General features: G+C 39.8%; 1 protein-coding gene across 1 annotated transcript in view; it reads right to left on the bottom strand.

Moving 5' to 3' along the window:
- LOC149212144 (serine hydroxymethyltransferase 1, mitochondrial-like) overlaps window positions 1–24,316 on the bottom strand; it is a 207,913-nt gene extending 183,597 nt beyond the window's left edge. The window contains exons 1-3 of the mRNA XM_089391734.1: window positions 24,107–24,316; window positions 23,949–23,996; window positions 21,664–21,750 (exon numbers count right to left, since the gene is read on the bottom strand). Coding sequence (XP_089247860.1) covers window positions 21,664–21,750; window positions 23,949–23,996; window positions 24,107–24,199 — 228 coding nt within the window. The 5' untranslated portion in view covers window positions 24,200–24,316. The remainder of the gene's footprint in view (window positions 1–21,663; window positions 21,751–23,948; window positions 23,997–24,106) is intronic.
- Window positions 24,317–25,259: the final 943 nt, after the last annotated feature.

Below are 25,259 nucleotides of genomic sequence, written 5' to 3'. Positions count from 1 at the left end.
ATCATAAGTTCACTTGCCTCTCACACTTAGCCATTTTTCTCAAAACCTTTCTGTGAAAAATTTCTGAATCTAACACATCAGAAACCCCTACTGCAATATCTGGTTTATTATCTCCTACTTGTTCTTTACATTAACAAGTTATTTATATGCATAAATATCGAAATTAACACAGTTGCAGCCTTCACAATTATACAGATCAACCATTGAAATAAACTGAGACAACACAAGGGACACCGTTATTTTTGGACAATTGTCCAATGTGGGAAAACCGGTGCAGCGTATAGAGGGTTTTATTATTAAGCAAATTCTGAATACCACTAGGGTGCCAAAAATGGCTCAACCTTTAGAGAATTTCCTTAACAGCAATACCTTTATCCGGAGACAGATATTCCGGCTGATTAGCGATCGGATGAACGATCCCATAGTGACTCCAACTATTCCTTGTGCTGGACAACGAAATTTGCTCTACGCACTCTCTGGAACTGTGTCACCATCTTAGGGAATGCGTTGCCCTCTCTGGCTTTGCGTCAACCAATCATCTCTCGCTCTGTCCCACTGAATCACCTCAACGCAGCCTTTGAAGCCCTCTATGTCAACTGCATCAGCCTCTTGGCCCTCTGCGTCCTCTGCGCTGGCCTCTTTAGCCTCTATGTCAACCCTTGTTGCCTCTGCATCAGCCCTCCAAGGCTCTGTGCTGCCTCTTCTGGCACTTTGTTGCCTCTTTGATACGTATTCCTCAGTCTCTTGCCGAGCTAACCCTCACTGCAACTGATCACTTGTTTGATTTCCTCAACAAACCACACCCCAGAAAATTGAACTGACTAATCTCTAAAGTTTCTTGGTCTATCTCCAACTAACCCTCAAGCCTCCTCTTATACTTTTCTTGTTGATGATTCAACGATCGAGATTAAGTCCCTAATCAACGACTAAGATTAGATCTGGCTTGATCCTCATTATTTAGAACTTTCTCAACCATATTATATTAATACACAGTAATATTTTAATTTTCCTAAGTTTATACTTAGGAACCCCATTAAAAATATTAATTATTTTAATATCTCTCCATCCGGGTGGAATTTCCCCAGACGATTTCTGGGTCCTTAGCCTCTCCACCAATTTTCATGGCTAGAACACATCCAATGCTACCAAAAATCAACACTTTCGACATAACAACTTCACTTCCCCGAACCCCGACTGAGCTGACCTACGCAGTCTCAGCCCTCAGTGGTGTTGCTCTGCTATCTGGAACTACGCAGTTCTTGAGACTGTCCCCCAAGCCAGTGGTGCTGCACAATCCCAAAAATGAGCAGTTGTCTTCCTTCCCAGAACTGTGTAGATATTGCCTCTAGGACCAAACTAAACTGCGCATTTCTCGAGCACAGTCACGGAGCCTCCCTCTTGCCTGCTGGAAGCCTGCACTGCTTTGAGACCTGGGTCTGCACTGTTCCCCAAAACTGCGGAGACATGCCCAGCTGGTCATCTGCTACCCTCTCCTGCATTATTCTCAGAAATTGCGCAAAACCACACAGCTTGTTGAAGTTTCTAAGTTTTCTTACTTAGAAACCCTCATGCACTTTATCTGATTTATTCCTACCTACTTGTTATTTTTCCTTAACAAGTTATTTACAATGTAAATACTGAAAACAAACACTAGTGCATGCTCAACATATTACAGATCAACAACTAAAAGAAACAAGAACAAACACACCATATGACACCATTATTTTTGGACTAATGTCCCCGGAAAAACCCAATGCAGGAAAACCAGTGTAGCTAAATGAGGGTTTTCTTATTAAGCAATATCACAGTACAATATGGGTGTTGAAACTGGCCTACCCAACAGAGAATTTCCTTAGCAGTAATACCTCTCGGTTTCTAACAAATCTATTGGTTGAAACCCGGATAATCCTTCCGGCAACTACTCAGCACCATCTGCCCTAGAAACCCCAGCGCCTGCCCAATCTGGACTACGTCAACCTCTCCTAGCTCAGTGTTGGCCCTGCGTCAGCCCCAGGAGGCCCTGCGTCAACTCTCTGAGCCTTTGCGTCAGTTACGCTGGCCCCTCTGGTGCTCTGCACAGAACTTAACTGCCTCTATGTGGCCCTGCGTGAGCACTGGCTACTCCTGCATCTCTCTCTCTCTGGCTGCTCTGCTGCTATCCCGGCACTATCTCTGCCTCTCTGTACTCAATGCCCCTCAGCTTCTCTCCCAATCATTGATTCTATCTCTCTTAGCAAACCCCGCTTTAAACAATAAAATGACTTATCACTCTAGTGTGTTCTCTAAGTGACCCTCAAGCCTCCTCTTATACTTTTCCTGTTGTCATATCAACAGCCGAGATTAAGTCCCTAATCAACGGCTAAGATTAGATTTGGCTTGATCCATGTCTTTTGGACCACTCTAACACAGATTCATATTAATACACATTAATATTTTATTTTCCCTAAGTTTAAACTTAGGGACTCCATTAAAAATATTAATTATTTTAATATCTCCTGATCTGTTTAGAATCTGCCCAAACCCTTTTTGTGTATTGGAGATCTGATCTGCCCCAACCTCTCCACCAAATTTCGTGGCTAGAGCAGGTCTGATGCTACACCAAATCAACACAGCTAACTCTTGCTGCCTTGCTCTGCACTACGTCCAGAAATTGCACAAACATGTCTAGCAATGCCCTTGCTTCCTTGCTCTGCACTACATCCAGAAATTGAGCAGACATGTCTAGTAGTCCCCTTGTTGCATGTCTTGCAGTGTCCTGGAAAACTGCGCAGTCATGTCTAGCAGTTCCCCCTTGTAGCCCTATCATGCATTGTTCCTTAAAACTGTGCAGAGTTGCCCAGTAGGTCCCTCTGCACCCCTGCTCTGTCTTCCCTCTAGACACTGCGCAAAACTGTGCAACAATCCCCTGCAGCCCCATCCTGTCTTCCCTCTGGAAACTGCGCAGAAGTTGCTCCCCTCAGGGTCCTATCTTGCAGCTGACACTAGTGACTTTCACTTCACAACTCTGCCTCTGAGTGATCTCTGCGCAGTTTTTCCCGATAGTGTAGGTTGTCCCCTCAAAATGTCTCATTCCAGCCTGAGCTACACTCTGTGCTGTCTCAGTGAGTTGTCCTCCCTCTTTGTCACCCAGAACACAAGAACAATATATCATGCTAGACCAATGTTGCAGGAAACGTCCCCCCCGGGATCTAATGCTCGAAGCGCGGTTCCGAAATTTCGAAACGCGATTCGCACTGATATTGATGCTTCTTGGAAATTTCGGAAGTGTTCCTCCGAAATGCGTTTCGGAATGTCCAAAGTGCGTTTCATACGACGCTTCGGCCGTATGAAGCGCGACGCTTCGGCCATATGAAGCGCGGCACTTCGGAGGCCAAATCGTACGGTTCCAGACGTGCTTCCAAAAAGTGCACCGCGCTGCTTAAAAATTCATTTTTTTTTGTGAGTTTGCAGATTGGGGGTGGGTCCACCTTGGGTTAGAGTGAGGTTAGGGTGAGGAATGAAGGGAATAAAGCCCCCATTCATTCCTCATTTGCTCACTTTGATTTTATGAGAGTTGGAGAATAGAAGAGAGGAGAGGAGAAGAGAAGAGAAGAGAGGAGAAGAGAGGAGAGCTTGGAGGAGTGAAGAGGAGGAGCTAAGAGAAGGAGGAGGTGCTTGGAGCAAGAGCTTGGAGGACTTCATCTACAAGAGCTAAAGAGGTAAGTTCAAACCCCAAACTCCCTTACTTTTTTGACATTTTTTTTGTATTTTTCTCCTCCCTCTCCTACTCTTTCCCATTGTTTTTACTTGCTCCTTTACTTGCAGGTTGTCCACCACCTATATCCATATTCCAAGATGGTGTTCTTTTGGCTTCTATGTATCATATTCATTCCACTTTTGGTTTTAATGATGGCAAGGGGGAGTAGAAATAGAAGGGAAGAAGCACAATAGGACAGTGGTCCCAACATGAGTGACCCAATGTATGATGAGGAGGAAGGGTTTGAAGAGGAAGGGGATGATGTTGAACCTGAAGAGGAAACTGAAACACTAGAGGGGAAAGCTGCATTAACACCCATGTGGAACTATGTGACCAAACTTGAAGGGGGAAAGGGTGGTGGAAGCTACAAATTTTTGTGCCCTCATGGTTGTCATGGAGGAAAACCATTTAGTGGATCATATACCAGTGTGAGGACGCATCTTTGTGGGGTGTTGGACAGTGATGATAAAAAGGGTCCTGTGGGGATACAAATTTGCCCAAACATTTCATCTGAACAAAGAAGAAAATACATCCAAATAGAGGAGGTTGCACAACAAAAAAACAAGAAACGAAAAACTCATTATGAATCAAGTGCAACCTCTAGATTTGGTAGCTCATCTCCTCATGGTACTTCTAGAAGCTCTGGAGGTAGAAGTACAATAGGGGATTTCCTTAATGTTGCTGGGAGGGATGATGTGGATGGAAAGATAGTCCGTTTTCTTTGTGCTTGCGGTGTACCATTTAATGTGCTTCACTCTCCCTATTGGCATGAAATGGTAAAGGCCATCAATGAAGCCCCAAAAGGATACAAGGCCCCCAACTATGAGAAATCCAGAACAGTGTTATTAGAAAGAGAAAAAGCTAAGGTTCAAAGAGCTTTGATACGTTTTACAAATGAGTGGGTAGATTGTGGGGTATCCATTGTATCAGATGGGTGTACAAATATTAGAAACCAACATTTGATAAATGTTCTTGGTGTTTCTGCTAGTGGTGCAGTATTTATTACATGTCATGACTCCTCCTCCATTAGTGCATCTGCACAAAACATTGCGGATCTCCTATTGCAATCAATCAAAGATGTTGGTCCGAATAATGTGGTTCACGTGATCACAGATAATGCAGCAAATTGTAAGGCAACAGGAAAAATTATTGAGCGTACTCATCCACACATCTTTTGACCTGGGTGCCTGGTTCACACATTGAACCTTTTGATGCATGATATTGTGAAGCACAAAGAATGTGGGTGGATTACTGAGCTTTACAGGAGAGGGAAGCAACTCATTAAATTCATCACAGGGCATCCAAGGGTAAACTACTTCTATAGCACTTACTCCAAGTTGCAGTTGCTTAAAGTTGCAAAGAGAAGATTTGCCAGTTATTACCTCACCTTTAGGTGGCTAGTGAAGGTGAGACAAGCTTTAACTAATTTGGTGTGTGCTGAATCATGGGATGAAATTAACACTAATAGAGATGGTGCTAATGCAGTCAAGGACACTGTTCTTGACATTTACTTTTGGTCACAGGTTAAATATGTTTTGTAATTCACCAAACCAATTTATTACATGATCAAGTTTGGAGATTCAGATCGACCAATAATTGGGGAGGTGTATGAGCAAATGGATAGCATGTTGGGGCAGATTAAAGACATTGTTGAGCCTAGAGATATCAACTTGTACAATTATATTCGTGCAGAGGTGGAAAACCGATGGGAAATGCTAAATGTTCCATTGCATGCATTAGCATATGTTTTGACACCTAAATACTATCATCCATCATGGCTTTCAACACCAGCACCTGGGGGGAAGCAGGAGAAAACCACACCAAGATCAAGAGGTTCACAAAAAATATATGGCTGCATTGAGTAAATTAATCCTTGATGAGGAGGAGGCTGCCATGGTACAGAGACAGTTGAGCAACTATATGCTTAACACTGGTCCATTTGGGAGCATGCATGCTATTAGAGATCGAGAGACTTTTTCTTCTCTTGAGTGGTGGAACATGCATGGAGGGGCTACTTTACTTCTACAGACTTTGGCATTGCAGGTGCTATCACAGGTGGCAAACACTTCTTCTGCAGAGAGGTGTTGGAGCTCTTATTCTTTCATCCACAGTGTTAAAAGGAATAGGTTGAGTTTAGACCAGGCAAAGAGCTTGGTTTATGTTCATTACAACTTGCGATTGTTGTCCCAATACTGTGAAGATGCAAAGACTAATAAACACTTATTGATTTGGGACAAGAATCCAGAGGAGCCCAATTTGGAGGATGGAGTGTTGCGATTAGAGGAATTAGAGGATGCTCTTTTCCAAGTATGTCCATTGTGGTATGAATTTTCCTTATAAAGCATTTCTCTAGTTCATGTTTTTAATTTTTTTGTTAACTAGTGTTTTTTTTTTTGCATGAATTTTTTTAGCGATTCCAGGATGATGATGATTGTGTTGATATGCCACCCCCACCCCCATCTGGTCCCTTGGTTCCTAGGTTCCATGGTTCAACAGCAACAGCAGGGGGTTCGTCTTCATTAGTTTCAGTGCCACTGCCACAACTTCCACAAGCACCATCTTCTTCATTGCCACCACATGGAGGCCCACCGCCACGTTCTCTTCGTGGTGGAAGGAGGAGAGATTAGTAGATATATTCACAATTTACTACTTTTGTCATAGATTACTCATTAGACTTGTAGGCTTGTGAATTTGAATTTTGAACCTTTTTTGTCTTGGCGGTGACCAAGTGACATATTTTGTAAACGTTATTATTTGAATTTTGGACATGACAAAATGTTGACAGTTGCTCACTTGCTAGATAACTCATAATATGCTCTATGTTTTATGTTTTATAATAATAATATGCTTAAATGTTTTATGTTTTATAACATGCTTAAAAATTTGATGTATGTTTGTAATTGCTAGAATATAGATGGTTGATGTACATACTAGTAACTACAATGGAATCATGAATGCCATATCTATCTTGATTTATGCAAAAATATGCATGTTTTCATGTCTTCTAAAACTAATTTGGTATTTGGGATGTTTGTTTTGAGTATAAATGCAAAAAAATATAAAAAAAAATATTTATATATAGCAGATGCTTCGCTTCCTAGATTTTTGGAAAATGATGCTTCCGCGTCCCCGCTTTCAAAAAACGTCCCCGCTTTGTGCAACATTGTGCTAGACTAGGAGGTTTTGGATTTGATGTCGTCTCATCATGAGTGATTGCGGGAATAGGTACATTGATGGAACATGGCGCGACAACAAACAAGATGAAGAAGGAGTGCATGCTAGAAGACTTGCTCGCAATTGAACGAACGAACGAAGCACATCAAGCGGCAAGTGAAAGAAACACATGCATGGAACCATCTTGTGAAGACCAAGACCATTGAAGACCCCGCAGCACCAAGCTATGCAGAGATGAAGACAAAGTACATCCAAAGACACATCCATCACTTAACAGCACAATAGCTTGACACGGACACCACAGTCAGCCAGTACATGTCAATAGTGTCATGTTGAGTTGTATTATGAGTTGTCTCAGCCACCTCACTACTATGAGCCGTAACTGTTGTAATCAAATGTAATGTAAAGTGAAATTCCAAGTGTCATTAGTGGAATGCAAACAGCCATGTAATGTAAAGAGTTATATCTAATGAAGTTCAAAAGTCATGAGGGTAGTCCAAGAGCCAAAGGGGAATGTCAAGGGTCACCCCACCCTTTTGCTATATATAGCAATGTTGCACGACTCGTACTCATAGAAAACTCGCCGTGCCATTGACTCGTCGACTTGTATAAGGCTCGAGAATAACCCTTATAAGACTCGTCAAAATACAAAAAAAAACTTAAAATATGGTAAATTTTAAGCACAAAAAAGAAACTAATGACAATTCCAATCCTTGTAAGTTATAAAAACCACAATATATGTAATAATTCATAACATCATCTCATATCTATAAAAGTACAACATAACATATTCGATTTTTGTAAGCAAAACATTTAGATACTGAATAAGAAAAGGACTCGTGATTCCATAATTAAAATAAAAAATGTCAGCAATTTCAAAATTCAAATACATATGTCATAAATGATAAATGATTGTGTCATAAGAAGCTTGAGTCTCATCACTCATGGACGACCACGCCTAAAATAAGCCCTCGTGGAGCTAGTGGTAACATCGGAAGGTTGAAGCAACTGTGAGGCACGTGTATTTGGAGTCTCCATTTGAGATGGAAAACTAGATAGATCCTCAGTCTCTTCATCAAGCCAACTCAAATCAGGGGCCTCCTCCTCCACAACCCAATCAGACTCTAAATCAATAGTATCCAATAAAATTGGCTTTGTATCCTTTGGTTGCACTTGTTTTGTGAGCATTCAAAGGTTGTAGTAGATGAAAACCAACTTCTCCAACCTCTCATGCTCCAACATGTTTCTCTTTTTGTTGTGGATGTGCTCAAACACTGACCAATTGCACTCATAAGAAGAAGCACTACAGGGTTGACTCAAAACTCTAATGACAAATTCTTGTCATTGTGGTGCCTCAATGCCACAATCTATCCACCAATGAGCTATAAGAAAATAACAACAAAGATTATTAGTTTGCAATGCCAAACATATAAAAGAGAACTAGAAAAATTATAAGCTAAGTTCTAACAATTTGCACTTACAAGTCATTTTCTTGTCCTTAAGACATTGGCTTGAGCTGAATCCAAACATCCCAGATGCCTCCTTGTACATATCTCATTGTATGTTGATTTTGTCTTGAATATCTTGATCCGAGAACATCTTCTCAATGCATATCATGACACCTCTCATCACCTCGGGATCTCTTTGAATGCTAGACCCCTCATTATAGAATAAGCTCAGATTGATATATGCTTTTGCAGCATGCAATGGTGAATGTAGTTGCCTGTCCCACCTGGAATCAATAATATTCCATATAAGTAGATATTTAGATTCATTTCCCTTATAGAAAGTCTTGATGGCCTCTTTGGCCCTGTCGATGCCCTCATAAATATATCTCATTGCAGGTTTCTCTCTGTCCATCAATATCAAGACTTTCACAAGGGGCTCAATGAAGCTGACAATCTCAGTGACTTTGTCCCACAAACTATTAGCAAAGACAAATGTTTTCACAGACATTGTTTCTGGTTTTGTGCTATCTTTCCAGAATACCATTACTAGCTACAAAACATTCTTCTCAAAGCTTGGTACTCATACAAAAGGCTTTGGAGGGAAAGAAAGTTTGTAGCAAACCATGTGACAACTGGGCGACTAAGCTCACCCTGTGTGAAATCCCTCATAAGTTTCAACACCCAAACATGATTATACATATACTTGGTAATCTGCTTGCATTCTTGCACAACATCTTGCACCCACTCCAACTTCCCAATGTCCTCTAGCATAAAATCTATGTAATGGGCAGCGCATGGAGTCCAAAAATTCGTGGGATATTTGGCACAAAGCAACCTTCCAACTGCCACATAATTTTCTGCATTGTCTGTGATTACTTGGAAAACATTTGCAACCCCAACTTCCTCCACCACATCAGCCAACAATGAAAAAAATCAAATGTGCATATTTTACATTTGCAGATGCATCAATGGATTTTAGGAACATGGTTCCTTTAGGGCAAGCTACAACAAAATTTATTATTGTTCTACCCTCTGATCTGTCCACCCATCAGACATAATTGGACAACCTATAAATTTCCATGAGCTTTTAATGCTCTCCAATTGTTCCTTGACACACTCAAGCTCCTCATCTAGCTCTTTCCCCCTAAGTGCATTATAAGATGAGGTCTTGTATCCAGAGCCAGTACATGAAATGGCACCCACCATGGGCTGCATAATTGAATGAAAGAGTGTTATGGTTACCAAAACCTCTTCACTGCCATATATGCCTCCTTCCTCTTCTTTTCATTGAAACTGTCCAAGGTTGGTTGAGATCCTGGAGTTGTACGAGGACTGAAGAAAGAAGAGGTTATACTCTTGTTTGCCACAACACTTGAAGAGGAGTTAACAATAACTGGATTTTGAAACTGTGTTTCACTCTGAGATGAAGATCTACCTATCCAAACAATATCATCCTTCCTTCTTGCCCTCTTAGAACTTGCTTCTTTAATGGATTCCAAAGCAACTACCATTTCAATAGTGACTTCATCAAGGAAACTTGGACAACATCACACACCATTCCCAGGAATTCTGGCTAGGTGGTATTTCAACCTGTTTACGCCTGCATGCATTGTGGCATTGCAATAATTGCACTTGATATTGTGGTCATCACTGGCAATGATTTGTTGACCATGTGCCCATGCCAGATCACGAGACTATCTGAAACCCTTTAGTGGCATGGTGACAAAATCTGGAAGAAAAAAATAACCTTTTTTTGGATTTTAATTTTTTTTATGTTTTGATTTTTTGAATTTTTTTGAATTTTTTTGAATTTTTTTTTAATTTGCAATTTTTTTGGCCGTGTAACTAAGTTTCTCAGCCACACAGCAGCCCTGTGTGGCTGAGAAACTCAGCGACAGGCAGCCCCAAACATAAAAAAAAAATAAAAAAATTGCAAACATAAAAAAAAAAAAAACAAAAACAAAACAAAATAAAAACAAAAACAAAAACAAAAAAAGAAAACAAAAAAAAACAAAAACAAATATGAATTCATGGAAAACATTCTAACTAGGTTCATGAAGCCTCACTGAAGCTTAGTCTGATCCGATGAAGCCTTCTTTAGCCTCCTCCAACAACTCCTTCAAGCTCCTTTAGCTTCAATCTCAACACTCACACAAATTAGCCAAACACTCAAATGACAAGTGAATGAGAAATGGAAGGGAGACAGGTGCTTATAAAGCATTTTTTTCCCTCTAATTTCCCTTTTCCTCCACCTCATTTCCAAAAAATAAAAAATAAAAAATCGAAATTTTGGACAGTTTGTGTGTTTTCATGCCTGACGAGTCTTATACGGGTCTAATAGGGGTCTAATGGGCTACCTAAGGGTTTGATGCGGGTAGCCGTGCCTAGACCGTGGGTTCTATGCGGGTGACCCGGCCCAGCCATAGACCCACCCTTACCCGTGGGTGCCCGCGGGTTTAAAATGGGTGGTTCTTCACTGATATATAGAACCTCATAACTCATAGAACATGCTTTTGGGAGCCAAGATTTTGCTAGGCATTGCTTAGAGAGGGCTTGGAGAGTATTGTGACGAGCCTTGACTTCTCCTCAGTGCAGAACGAGTACATCTCTTTGGAGGAGCAAGCAATGTTGATTGTAACGTTCCACTATTGGGGCTAGTGGTTGTCATGGTTGTATGTATGGATGGAACTTTCACTTTTATATAATATAACATCGCCAACATGTTTTCATGCATATGTTGTTATTGTAGTTAGGCTACTCTAGTTACTTTAGCAATGTATATTGTTTAACTTACGCATTTGTGTATGAACTATTTCATATGTGATTGTACGAATCTTATTGAAGTCGTGTTGTTGATTTAACCCATCACTTTGGATTGTTGACTATTGTGCTTTCCAACTTGTGATGTCATTCAGCTAGTGCGTTCCTTTCAGGCTGCGTACTATTACAGGATTCTAAGGGGCACAATTCCTTTTCCCCTCCGTGTGTTAGAACCTCCCCATGCATCTCTCTTGACTCACTGCAAGGTCACACACTTTCTTTCGACAAATATATCTTGCTTACCTCTGCGCGTTATCACAGTCAAGGCATAGCTTTACTACCCACTGCTGGGACTCCTACTCCAAATGGTTTGAGGTCTAGTTGGGACTTCTTACCGGGGAGATCCCCTGACATGTTGGTGGGTCCTGCACCGTCAACATTTATGGCGCTAGGCTATGTCGCAAGGTTCGTTGAACTTTAACCTTGAGGTTCGAATTTTGGCGAACCTCAAAAATGTTTTGAGGTTCGACGAATCTCATCGAACCTCATAGCCAATGACCAAGTCCATAGATCAAAACTCATATCTTCATGTCACAACTCAAGCTTGTATTTTATCCTTGTAGTTTCCAAGTTTGTGATAGCATATTTTATGTTTATTGATGTTGATTTGTTAATATTTTATCCTATAATTCATTTTAAATTAATATATGTTTATATATATAGACGAACCTAATAGCGAACCTCATCAAAAAATTCGAACTCAAACCGAACCCAATCATTGTCGAACCCGAACCATGTGACATTGGCACTAGGAGGGCCAGATGACAAGTTGAGTCCTCAAAGTCCATTTTGAATCTCCGCACATCTTCCATGACTTATGTTACAGTTTATCCTCCAACATGTCTTTCTTATGGAGAAGATTTTCAAGTATCAGAGGATCTCTGGAATGACTTGTCACGTAACACATACGATGGTGAAGGCGGAGCAGCCTTGCTTAGACACGCAGTTTCCTTCACAGGCTTCTGTGAAAGGCATGAAATCCAAGAGGATTACATTGCCTGCTCACTGTTCGCATCCACGCTTCAAGGGAACGCACTGCAATGGTGTGTCACATTGCCTGCAACATCTATTCACTCTCTTTATCACTTGGTTAGAGAGTTGACACATGCTTTCTATCATTATGACCGCAAAGCACTCAATAAAAAAATTCTTGAATTACAAAAAGCACCCGATGAATCCGTTGAACAATTTCACATACGCTTTTGTAATCTTGCATTTCAATTTCCTGAAGATGAAATTGATTGGAAATTTCTCGATGAAAGATTTAAGTATCTTCTTCACATATCTGAAAATCCGCAAATCTTAGAATCATTCGAACCCCTCCTGGCATACCTCGGTGTTAGAGCTGCCGAATTCAAGACAGACAAGGTCATTGTCATAGACTCACACGTGATTGTCCGTCCTCTTCTCATCAAACAGCTCTAGCTCCGCAGTGCGAAGGGGGAGAAGCTGCGCACCTATATGTTGAACTGTCACATCCTCCCACCCCACCTACTCTAGATATTTGTGCAAACTTGGCTTGCAAGCCTGATGGTTGTCACGTGAACTCGTTCTCTCAACTTCTATCTTCTGGTTCCATTGACACTCTGGATTATGCTGTGTTGTGTTCTCCCATTCGGGACTCCACATCTTGTGTTCACGAGGATCAAGTTGTCAACGGAGTTGAGGTTCTGAAGCCAACCCGCGTTGTTATGATGAGTGTGCGCAGGAATCTAAAAAAGAACCCGCAGTGAAGGATGACTTCCTTCCATCTGCGCCTCATCTACTCTATCCTCACATCTCTTGTGATTCTGCCACTTTTGATTTTCATCATGAAAATCCTCGTCAGATGTTGCTACTTCCGATCATTCACAAGACGCACCAGATATCAGTGTGTCATTGCATTGCGGAGAGGACACGTCTTTCTCTGAAAATCCATTCAATTTTTCATCTACCATTTCCAGAAATGCAGAGGGTGAACATCCTTGTTTCTCATCAACCCCTCTGCATGATTCGTCAGATCATGAGGATGTCGATGAACATGTCGAATTTTCTAATCATGGTTGTCGTGATCTCTTTACTCCTTCATTCAATCAAGATGTTGATTCATTTGTTGTTGATCTTTCTACGCCACTAGTCTTTGATGATCTATTTGTTGATGAAGTGGAAACCCCTCAAGCTGTCAAGGCACTTCATCCTGTGCTTATGGTTATGCCAAGCCCTCACTATCCTGAGGTCAATTCCACTTCTGATCAGAAATCTGTTGAAACACCCCAGGCTCCTCATCACTCTCATGTTTACATTGAAGATCAATCAAGTTCACAGATTTCACTCCCTCCACCGGAATCAAGTGATCCCATCGCTCATGAACTGGAGGAGTCTTACACAACGAACACTCTTCCGAAACGTAAGTTTTCTTCTTTCTTCATGTTTGCTTGTCAGTCGAGGTCAAAAGAGTGTACGTGCTTATCGTCTACGCACAGTGTGTTGCAACACCATGGTACATTTGCAGAATGTTTGTCTTGCACATTTACTCTTTTCTTTTTTGTAGACGCTTTTAAACTTCAAGCGTGTTCGTCTACACTATCTTATCTTTTTTGTTTGTTGGTTTACATGCTTATCTTCCCTGTCTACCATGCCTTCACCAACATGGGCCAACCAATGCCCCAGTGGCTGCATTGGAAATATCATGCCATGTGAGTACGCCCAAGCATTGTTTAGCGTAGGAGTAAGAGTAGTGTTTGCTTTCTTGCTATATTTTTTTCTTGTTTACTTTGTTTTTCTTGCATGTTTTGCTTTGCGTGCTCGTTTTGCTTTCGCTTTACTCCTGCCCTTTCCTTTCTTGTGTGTATGCTTGTTTGCACCCATAGGTTAGCTTCACAGGAAACATTGTTTGGTTCTTGAGACAAGCCGGGAAAATATAAGAGGACTTGTACAGCTATCAACATTTGGTTATCTGTTGTCCTCTCTCTTTATGAAGAGCTTGTTGTTTTCAGTCGATGATACCATGATGGAAAATATGTTTTGTTCGGAGTGAGTCTTGGTGAAAACACACCGCTTGCACTATTAACTAGTACCACCTACTCTAATCGGTTTTTTTGGGTTAACCCTTGTTAGCTTAGTCAAGTAGAGTAAGGTGAGGGGGAAAATCTTATCTATAAAATACTTCTCTGAAGGGACAACCTCTTCTGCACTCAATAAGTCAGGATCCCTCTTGCACCTCATGAAAAATAAATAAGTGCCTATGCACAGTTCTTTGAAAATGAAAAAATGAAAAATGAAAAGGCGAAAGAAGAGAAAGGCTTCATGCGCAGAGAGGTGATGCAAGTAACTCCGTCGGGGTACTGTCCAGGCTCGTTAGCAGCAGAGCGATGGTTTTGTTCCTGCGTGACTCCACCAAGGTATTGTCCAGGCCTCCTAGCAACGGAGCAACACCAGAGATGAAACTAAAACTCTGACAGTTATATTACTTGTGTATCAATATACCCCTCATCCCCAATTGAAACAACTCAGTTGACTTGGCTTGGTATGTGTGCTGACCGATCAAGAGAATGGTAGGGACTACATCTTTCACACAAGCTAGTGAGGAAGCCATGATGATCAAAGAATCGAACAACACTTCCAGATGAGTTAAACACGCTTTTCACAAGACAAGGTCCATATAAAGAGCTGAGTTCTACCAGTGTGTCGCCAATGTTGTAGCGACTACAACCACCCTCCAAAATTTTGGCTTGCATGCAAATTTTGGAGCCTTCCGTGGATCCTGTGATCGATCATTCCTTGGTCACTTATTAGTAAGATGACGATCTCAAGCCCCCTTCCTTGATCTTAAGAGTTGTTCACGTTGCAGAATGTGTCATCTTTGGGCATAGGGATTATCGTTTTTCATGCAAAGGGAAGATTGTTTTGCTTCAAGGGGAAATCTTCGTGCATATGGGGTGTTCTCATAACATAGACATGTTCCACACTTACTTCACGCACTCTTGTCATGAAGGTTGTTGCATCAAGCAAAGTATGTTTTATATCTTCTGGATGGTCTATGTTGTATCATTAAGTGTTAGTGTGTGATCATAGTCAAGTTCTATCATTGTTTACATCAGTTTCATTGATCTCACACTTAGCCAGTTTCCCGAGCAACCTAGCCTCATCCAGCTTTCCGGAACTACACACTTTGCTTCTACAACCCTCAAGCTTTTTCCCTTGCCTGCTAGAACTTCACAATGCGCACAAACCCCAGCTTCCATTGGCATCCAAAACTATGCAATGGTTTCCTCCAGTGTCCTTCCCCCAACCGAAACCAATTGTCTTCAGAAACTGCGCAGTGTAATCCCTCAGCTGCCTAGTTTGTCTTGCAACCTGAAACTGCACAAACGTGTCCTCCCAAGACCCATCCTACAGCAGTGTCTTGCATCTCAAAAATTTCTCTGCCCAGGATACTCTGGGCAAACACTTGCCACTCTTCTCAGACTGAATTCAGGGCCAATCTCACTATCGCAATGAGCTGAGGTGTTGACCCCACATCTGCCAATGAATCTCGGATCTCCTGAAGCTTCGTTAGGAACGGATCAATGCGTTCCCCCTTCTGCATTTGTGTGGATCTCATCTTCTGCTCCAAGTACATCGTCCGCTACTCGGAAGATCCTTCAAATGACATGGTAAAGCTTCCCACATCTGTCGACCAGTATTCTTGCCGACAATATGACACATTGCATGATCCGTCACTCCGTCGAGGATCAATCTCCTGGCCTTTGCCATCTCCGCCTTGTACTTCTTGAGCGGATCTGGATCTGCGATTACAACTACCACACTGTCGACATAGGTTTTGAGATCGTGCTCATCTAGAAGGCATGAGATCCTTTCCTTCTAGATCAAGTAGTTGGATGCACCCTCCAACCGATCCTGATCTCACAACCCATGAGCTACCATCTTTGCCAATGAAATGTTGAATTGCCTCCTCTCTCCTCTGCTCTACTGCTAGGCTAGCCTACGCACTCCCTGTTGAAGTTAGTAGATCTGTTGCTGCTTAGCAAATGAGAATTCAAATTTCTTGGCTGGAAGTCCTCTGAGAAAGAATTCCCTCAAGTGTGTCTTCTTCTCCCCACTGATGCTATTCTACTAGCAACTGCTGCAAAATATGTGCGTCCCAGCTGAAGATCTACTCTGCAAGGAAAAGTACGTTGCTCACCTCTACCTCTAGAGATCTAATTTCTTTGTCAACTCACTCAGAGAAATCGAATTCTCCTCAAAACTTCGACCTGCTTGGCCCACAACTGCGCTGCCTCTGGGGTTTCAAATTGTTGCCTCTGCAGTAATTTCGAATTCTTCTTCCTTTCTGCTTTTGAGCTCTTCTGCTCACGATCTCTGTTGAAATTTCTAAGTATTACCCGTTAGAAATTTTATCTGTATTCTCTAGTTTATTTCGCCTACTTGTTTAATTACTAACAAGTTATTTAACCATATAAACACTGAAATAAACACAATACGCTCTCAACCATTTACAGATCAACATCTCAAAGAAATGAACAAACACACAAGGGACACCGTTATTTTTGGACAATCGTCCCCAGAAAAACCCAATGTGGGAAAACCGACGCATCTATTACGAGGATTTATTATTACACAGTATTTCCTTCAGTACAAATTGGGTGCCAAACTGGCTCACCCGACAGAGAAAAATAATTGGCGGCAATACCTCTCTATTCGAAAACAGGTATTCAAAAAACCTATCCCATGAAACCCTCTTCAACTGCTTTGAAGTTCTACGCTGGCCCTTCTGGCCTTTGTGTCAGCCCTTTGAGGCACTGCGCAACCTCTGGGACCCCCTACGTCACTTCTGCATGGATGACACAGGCCCTTCTGGCCTCTGCGTGGCTCCCTCTGGCTCTACATTGGTCTTTCGGCACTATCTCTGCCTCTCTGCCTCATACTCACTACCCCTCTCTACAACTCTGATCATTGATTTGATTTCTCTTAGCAAACTCCGCTCTAGAAAATCGAATTATTGATCACTCTGGTGTCTGTTCCAACTGACCCTCAAGCCTCCTCTTATACTTTTCGCATTGCTCCTTCAAGGACCGAGATTAAATCTCTAATCAACGGCTAAGATTAGATTTGGCTTGATCCATGACTTTTGGAACCTTCTAACCCAATTTTATATTAATACCCATTAATATTTTATTTTTCCTAAGTCTAGACTTAGGAACTCCATTAAAATATGAATTATTTTAATATCTCCCAATCCGAGTACAATCTATCCAAACCATTTCTGGGTCTTGGAGATCTCCTGTGCTTTAGCCTCTCCACCAATTTTTATGGCTAGAGCACATCTGATGCTACCCCAAATAAACAATTTGTGCTCTGATACCATGTGAAAAATTGATTACCCAATTCCTGCGGCAACAACTGATGTTAATTCTTCTAATTGTTAATTCGATTAAATAATTTACTTCTTGTGTGCTACAGAAAATATCGAATTAAATACATTGCAACCTACACAAATAAAAACTGCGGAAACGAAATACAGCACAAGAGAGAAATAATCATCACACACATCTACATAGTTATTTTTGGACAAATGTCCCTAGAAAAACCCAGTGTAGGAAAACCAGTGCAGCAGCTTAGGGTTTGTATTATTAAGCAGTAGTAAATTTGAGTACAATTCGTTGGATGCCCAACTGGCTATTTGATATAGAGAGAAACTGGGCAAAAATAATAGTGAGATGATCTCACCCTGTCACTAGAAGAATCGACACTGAATTGCACTGGAGTTGAGCCTCTGTGCAGTTCTGCGTCACTCCCACGCAGTCACTGCGTCACTGCAGCTGGGACTGCACTGCAACTCCTTCTGATCCTCTGTTGGCTGGAAAATTCAACTCTCAGGCCTCCCGGTCTCACACCCCGACTTCTGGCTCTGGAACTCGACTTCCTCAACAAAATTTTGACCTCCCTCTAAAGCTCTATTTTGACCTCCCTCTGAAGCTCTAAGATGCCACAGCATATCTCTGTGTTGCCCTGTGTCAGCCTCTATGGACGTCTCTCTGCTCTCTCTGCCTTGTACTCTCCAGTCTAGGAAAACTTCCCTCTGGATACTATCCATGCACCTCACTGCAAGAAATCACTTCAAATCTCTCTCTGGCAACTATTGTGCTCCTCTCTTCAGAAATTCGATCTCTAATCTCTTACTCGGTGTGATTTCCAAATGCCCATCCAGCCTCCTCTTATAATCCTCCAGTTGAGAACCAACGGCCCAGATTAGATTCTAATCAATGGCTGAGATAATTTTGGCTTGATCCTCGTCTTCTTCTAGAAGTTTCACCCACAGTTTGATTAATACCCTTTAATTATTTTAATTTCCTAAGTTTAGACTTAGGCATCCATAAAAAATAATTAATTATTTTAATAAAACTGTCTCCAAGTGGAATTTCCAAAACGATTTCTGGGTATTGTGGAATACATGTGTCCCAGCCTCCTTGCAAATTTTGAGGCTTAGAGCACATCCGATGCTACCAAAAATCAACACATACGATCATGACAGATGAGCGAGGGCTTACAATGGCTGGCTCAGGTGGTAGAGAATGGTAGCACATTGAGCTATCAAGTGATTGTAAGGGGTTGTTGGCTGTCGGCTGAAAACAAATCTAGGATAAATTTTCTCCAATAGGGATCACCGACAAGTGTTGGGTAACACAACTCTCCCTCAAGCTTTTCTTGGTTGGCTAGAGCTCCTCCTTGGCTCATATGCTCTCCTCTTTTTCCCTTGAGAAGAATAATGAGAATCATTTTTTCTTTTCCTCCCTTTTGTCTTCCTTTAGTGAGAACCCTAAACCAAATGATCAAGGGCTAAGATTAAATCTCAGCCCATGAGATCAATGGTTGAGATCAAGCCCCCACTTGACCCCTATCTCATGAAACACTCCTAGTACCTTTTAATGTTTTAGTACCATGGTCACTTTTTTTCTCATAAAGTAACTTTTAAAATATAAAAGTCACTTTAATAACATAAAGTGAACTTAGTACTTTATACATAAAGTCAATTTAATACACATGTGACTTTAATAAATTAAAATACAAGATACACAGCTCATAAAAGGTACTTTAACTCCTTGACATTAAAACACATAATGTCTGTAGATAAAAGGATGATTAATGTGTCCCTTGGGCCAAAAGGATAAATGCCAAGGAAACACTTCTTTGGTACCAATTTTCTCAACATGAAGATAATTATCAGTGTGTGTCTTTTTCTTGTATACTTGATTTCCTAAGGTGCCATCTTCGTTTCTGGTAAGAAGGATATCAAGGAATGGATTGCTATTGCTATTATCTATTCTCATAGTGAACTTTATGTCATTAGAGATGTTATTCAAATGGCTCAAGAACTTGTTCACTTCAATGCTTGCATGTGGCCATTTTATGTTGGTGTCGTCAACATATCTTTTCCACCCATTTAGTGGATATGAGTTCAAATCCTCTTTCTCAAACATTCCCATGAAGAGGTTGGCCACGATGGGTGAAAGTGGGGATCCCATGGTTTGTTCGAAATACTCACCTTGGAAGCTAAAGAAAGAGGATCTAAGACACACTGTTGCAAGTCTTGCTATCGCAGGGTCAGTGACCTCTTTGATAACTTGGACGGCTTCATTAGCAAACCTTTGGTAAAGAGACAGACCACGCTAAAGCTAACTATCATGTCCCCAACATTAGTCCTTTCATCCTTGATGAGATTAACAGTGGTTAGAGTCTTTGACAAATGAATATGAATTACCAACCAAGGGTCTTAAGATTGTTGTGACATGCTTGGCCAGCCCATATGTGGAGCAACCAATAGTGTTCACAATAGGTCTAAGAGGCACTCCATCTTTGTGGATCTTAGGAACTCAATAGATTCAAGGGATGACCTCACTGATGGGGAGAGGCCTTTTCTTGAGGTCTTCATCAAGGCTCAATTCTTTGATGGCCTTTTTGACCTTCCTAATTACCTCGGAAATAGGTTTTACGTTCAGTCTTTTATAGCTGCCACTATCGTGGAGATGATCCTTCATTTTAGAGATGTATTCTTCTTTGTCCATTACTACTGTAGCATCACCTTTGTCAGCCTTCAGAACCAAATGTTGTCATTGTTTCTTAGGTTCTTTATAGCTAGAAGATGCTTACTACTCAAGTTACAGTTAGGAGGTTTGGCTCTTCTCAAGATATGTACGCAATCTTGTCTAACCTGTTCTTTGTCTTCATCTTCTAAGCTCAAAATCCCTTCCTCCACACAACAAATAATGTTTTCCAATGGGATGTGCTTAGGGGGTATTGAAAGTTGAGCCTTTTGTTTAGAACATATGTTTCATCTAGGATGAGTTCATATGATGATAGGTTCACCACCTTTTTTCCAAGAAGATCCATTCCCCCTGCTCTATTGTTGCTTTCAGTGTTCATTTCTCTATTTACTACTGCATTATTGTTATTGTCCATATCAACAAGGCTATCTGCAGTGTTTCGTGTGTTGATATCCCTTTCCTTTAATAGATTGCCATTGTCAATATTGTTGTCTATCCTAAGGGTGTTTCTCAACTCAGATTTGTCATTGAGCAATAGTTGTTGTCCATGGGTTGAAATGTTGCAGTTATTGTCACACTTCCTGACTAGGTTTCCTGTTGTTAAAAGAGGATTGTTGGCCCTTCCCTTTGATTGATAGCTATCGTTGTTGTGTCTAATATTAAATATTACTCACTTGATCTATTTACTTGACTACTATCTTGAGTTTTGAGTAAATACCATGCTGGTCTACATTATTTTTACGCATAAATTACATTTGTAGATCAATTAAACAGTGAATAATTAACTCCTTTCTTCACCCCATACTCCATTCAAGGCACTAGTTTCATGATTTTTGGGTGAAGCATCTAAAACAAGGAATCATCCCATAGCCATTCAAGTAGGAGTTGGGCTTAAAGAGTGGGATTTGTGTCGAGTTGAAAGTGGGCACTTGTTATGTGTGTGTCATCTTAGCAACCTGCATGGACCTTGGCAAGCCTGCTAGTTTGGGTGGTAGCAAATCCATTTTAAGGTCTTTCATATACCAGGTATGATTTGGTTTTTGCTAGGATATAGGTCAACGCTCAATCTGTTAGCAGTAGTTAAGTCTCTAGCCTAATTTAGGTGTATTTAGACTTTATCTATAAGATCCAATCATGGATGCTTGAGATCATATGTGAGTTATTGCAGAAGAAATTTTGTAAACCTTAGAAAGGATAATTTAAATTCACAAAAGATTTTCTAACTCTAGAGAGCTTATAATGACTAGTCAAACATAAGAGGTGAGATGCCTATATATGCAAATCATGAAAAATGATAATACAATTTATAATTTTGCCATACTTTGATAATTTGTAACCAAGAAAAATTAGTCTATAGCCAAGTATTTACTCTTGTTCTTTCATCTTAAGAAGGTCTTAAAATTGAAAACCAAATGAACAATTGACAATCAAAGAATAAATGTCCAAAGGAGCTAGGAGAGACCTTCCATTGCCTATTCTTTTCTAGCTCAATTATGTCTGAAATCTCAGGATCCAACTCTTGTAATGGTGCATTCAATTGCTTTGGCCACTGCACACAAATAAAACAAAATGCATTTAATCACAACACAATAGGACAACATGCATTCGTCACAGTTAAGCCCAGTTTTCAAATCTTAATCTTGGAGTATTGAAGTTGAATTATATATATTAATAAATATTCCTGAACGTAGCTTTGAGAACGAATCACGGTGAACAGCACACCAAGTCAGTTATTGCCTTCTACTGATTCTATTTTCAACAAAGAGTCAATATACAAAATCAAATACCCCTAAGAATGATAAGCATAATCTTCATATTATCCTCACCTGTGCAAGAAAATTATTATGGGATACATATTTCAGTTATCAAACAATTTTCAAATAACTAAATTTGCAAGAAAAGGATTTTTCATTGGCCACCTTTCTGAATATTTTTTTGGCAAATCTTTTCACATCAGCCAAATTTTACAAAGACGAGTTATATATCTTTAAGACTACAACACTATTTGTGGAATAAATCTAGTTCCAGATTATTTCAAAGGAAGTATTTTCAAGCTAAATTTATTTACAGAAAATGGCACTGCTCAAGTGTTCCATTGGGTACCTGTGTCAGTTGTAGGGAAAGCTTTAAGCGAAAAAATTGTAGAAGTATACTGTGATTGGTGAGCATGACCGTTTAGGTTAAGAAAAATAAATATACGCGTTACAAAAATTATTCAATAATTTGTGTAGTTTACAGCGAGTCCGTGCAAAATAAATTCCGATGTTTGTTCGAGAAAAAATTTAAACCATTTTGAAAAAAAAGTGTTATCTGTTGCAACATTCTTACATTTATTTTATCATATCCAGGTTCGAACATCATTGATAAATAATTAACATTCTATTTTGGGAAGGAAAAGTAAGTAAATTAAATGTAATCCACCTGCAATCTCTTCAATTTTCTTAAGGCAAGAAAGAGAGGTTGCAATTTTCCAAACATAAGTAGAAGAGTAGAGGAAATTCATGTTATTGATCAAAATTACATTACATGTAAAAAAAATTCCAAGCGAAATACCCTCAATTTACTGAATAAACGAAAAAATAATATCAGCATTGAAATGCTTAATTTTAAATTTAACATTTCTTTTTTTTCAGAGAGAAAAACATCATAGTTTATATTAATTTTAAATTTAACATTACAAGGTCAGCAAATGAATCATCTTACGGTTTAAAGCTAAATTAACTAATAGTAATAATTTTTCCTGAATAACTGTGTTCTAGTTTGGAATCATAGATAGAATACATTTCAAGATGATGTATTACTATTATGATGCACAGTGAAAGACTGCATTCTCAAATAAACTAAGGAAATTTAAATTTTAATGTTCTATTATGATGAACTGCAAAAGCCAGCATTCTCAAATAAACTAAGGAAGTAACCTATTCAATTTTCAGGAACAAAAGAAGATTAACTGTGAAAGACTGCACTCTCAAATAAACTAACTAAATTTAAATTTAAATGTTCTATTATGATGAACAATAAACTAACTAAATTTAGTTTTTATGTAATTAAGCAGTAATCTCTTCTATTTTCAGGGACAAAAGGAGGAGATTGTAGATACCAAAGGGAAAAGTGATTGTAATTCAAATGCTGTTCAGCTGAAAACCCGTCAATTTACTAAATAGACAAGATATATAAACGGAGATTTAAAGACTATTCACGTGAAAGAACAAACGCAGAGTCAATTAACCAGCTCCTAACAATATTTATAAAAAATTTAAGATTCTGACGTACAAAACAAACCTCAGTAAATTTAAATGTAATTCAGTGCCAATCTCTTCAATTTCCCTAACAAAAATACCGTGAATTTCAAATTTCTTCCCCTGAATTTCCTTAGATTCACTAAATAAATGAAGAATTAAAGAGTATTCGCTTGAGAAAAGGACGAATTCAGACTTAATCTAAAATAAACAGCTCCGAAAATATTAATAAATAATTAATTTTCAAAACCACAACATTAAGTAAATCTAAATGTAATCCAGCTGCAAACTTTTCAGTTTCCTAACGAGAGGAGAGGAAAGAAGTTCATGTCACGGAACAAAATGACCGAAATCTTCAAATGTTCCTATGCTGAAATGCCGTCAATTTATGAAATAACCGAAGAATTAAAGAATAATAAGTGAAAGGACGAATTCAGACTAAATTTAAATAGAGTCCAGCAGAAATCACTCCGATTTACTAAATACGAGAAGAAAGAAAAAACATTACCGTAACATGTGATTTTTCTTTTTCAGTTCGAGAATAAGCCGCCTCAGACTGCAAAGAACCAAACAAGATCCGGAATTACAATTCGTTTCTAACATTTTCAAAACAAAAGAAATGGAAAGACGGAAAATTCTCTGTAATGTGCAGTTGTATCAGCATACGGAGTATCGGTGAGCAAACTGAGTCACAGAGGATTTGAACACGTGACGTCTGGAAACCCTTGTCGCAAAAGCAGCAACTGTTCTCATCGCCATTGCCCACCCCAATCTCAATTCCAATCTCAAACCTCTGCCGCACAATCTACGAGACTGTGGTTTCCTTATAGATGAGTTGATGAAAGAGTTCGTCAAACGAAGCCCGTCTTATCGTTCACGGACGGTCACGATTTTGAGTTATAGATATCATTGTCCTCCAGTTGCCCTGGCAGTAAATGATTTATAAGATTTATCCTCGTGTGAGTATAATTTGTGTGCAAGCCATTATGATTGGCCATGTAACAGGTATAGATCTATCTAATATATTGATCTATGGTGCGTCTAGCGGGATCACTCTCGATATAATTTTTTAAGCAAATTATTAATTTAAAGTTATTAAATAGTATAATATAATAATATTAATATTATATTTAATAATAATAATATTAATGTTACATGTATATGTGTAATATAAAATTTATTTTTTTTGGTGAAGAGTGGAGCTTTCAATTAACCCAAAAAAAAGAGATTACATATGGTATACTTTTTTACAAGTGTAAAGACCAACAAAAGACCTGTTGATGATAAACAAATAACAAAGTCAACAAAACCCAAAACCTTACACACAAATTCTTCTCGCTCAATCTCCACCATCGATCTTACCTTCAATCGGACGGTTGATATTCTCTCCGATCAACAAAGTTGCACGGTGATCCTACATTGTAGATCAAAACCCATTTGATCCGACAGTGCTCAATGATATCGTATCGGAAACTTGCACGACACTTACCCGTTTCACGGAACCGATATAAATTATAAACCATGGTCTATAAAACTTCGGGTCCGCTCTTAGACTTAACCTCCGACCATTTTAAAACCCGATATCCATTCGATAATGAAGACCATCAAATCCTATGGCTTGTGGCCCTTCTACTAGCACGTTGTTTACCAAATACTCAATCTCCGTAGTTGGCTATGACATAAGCATTGACTGTGGGATCGACAGTTAGGATTTACTGCGGCACTTCAACCAGGCTCAAGGACTTCCACTCTCTCCTACTCCCACTAGTCTTCCTCTTGCTCATTATTCATGGTCTAGAAGTACGTCATGCCTTTGGCT

This window comes from Pinus tabuliformis, chromosome 1_1 (assembly GCF_031772625.1).
Source record: "Pinus tabuliformis cultivar Carrire ecotype Pingquan chromosome 1_1, CPIR1, whole genome shotgun sequence".
Taxonomy (NCBI): domain Eukaryota; kingdom Viridiplantae; phylum Streptophyta; class Pinopsida; order Pinales; family Pinaceae; genus Pinus; species Pinus tabuliformis.
Note: the sequence above shows the minus strand (reverse complement) of the source record. Positions and strands in the feature narration are given on the sequence as shown.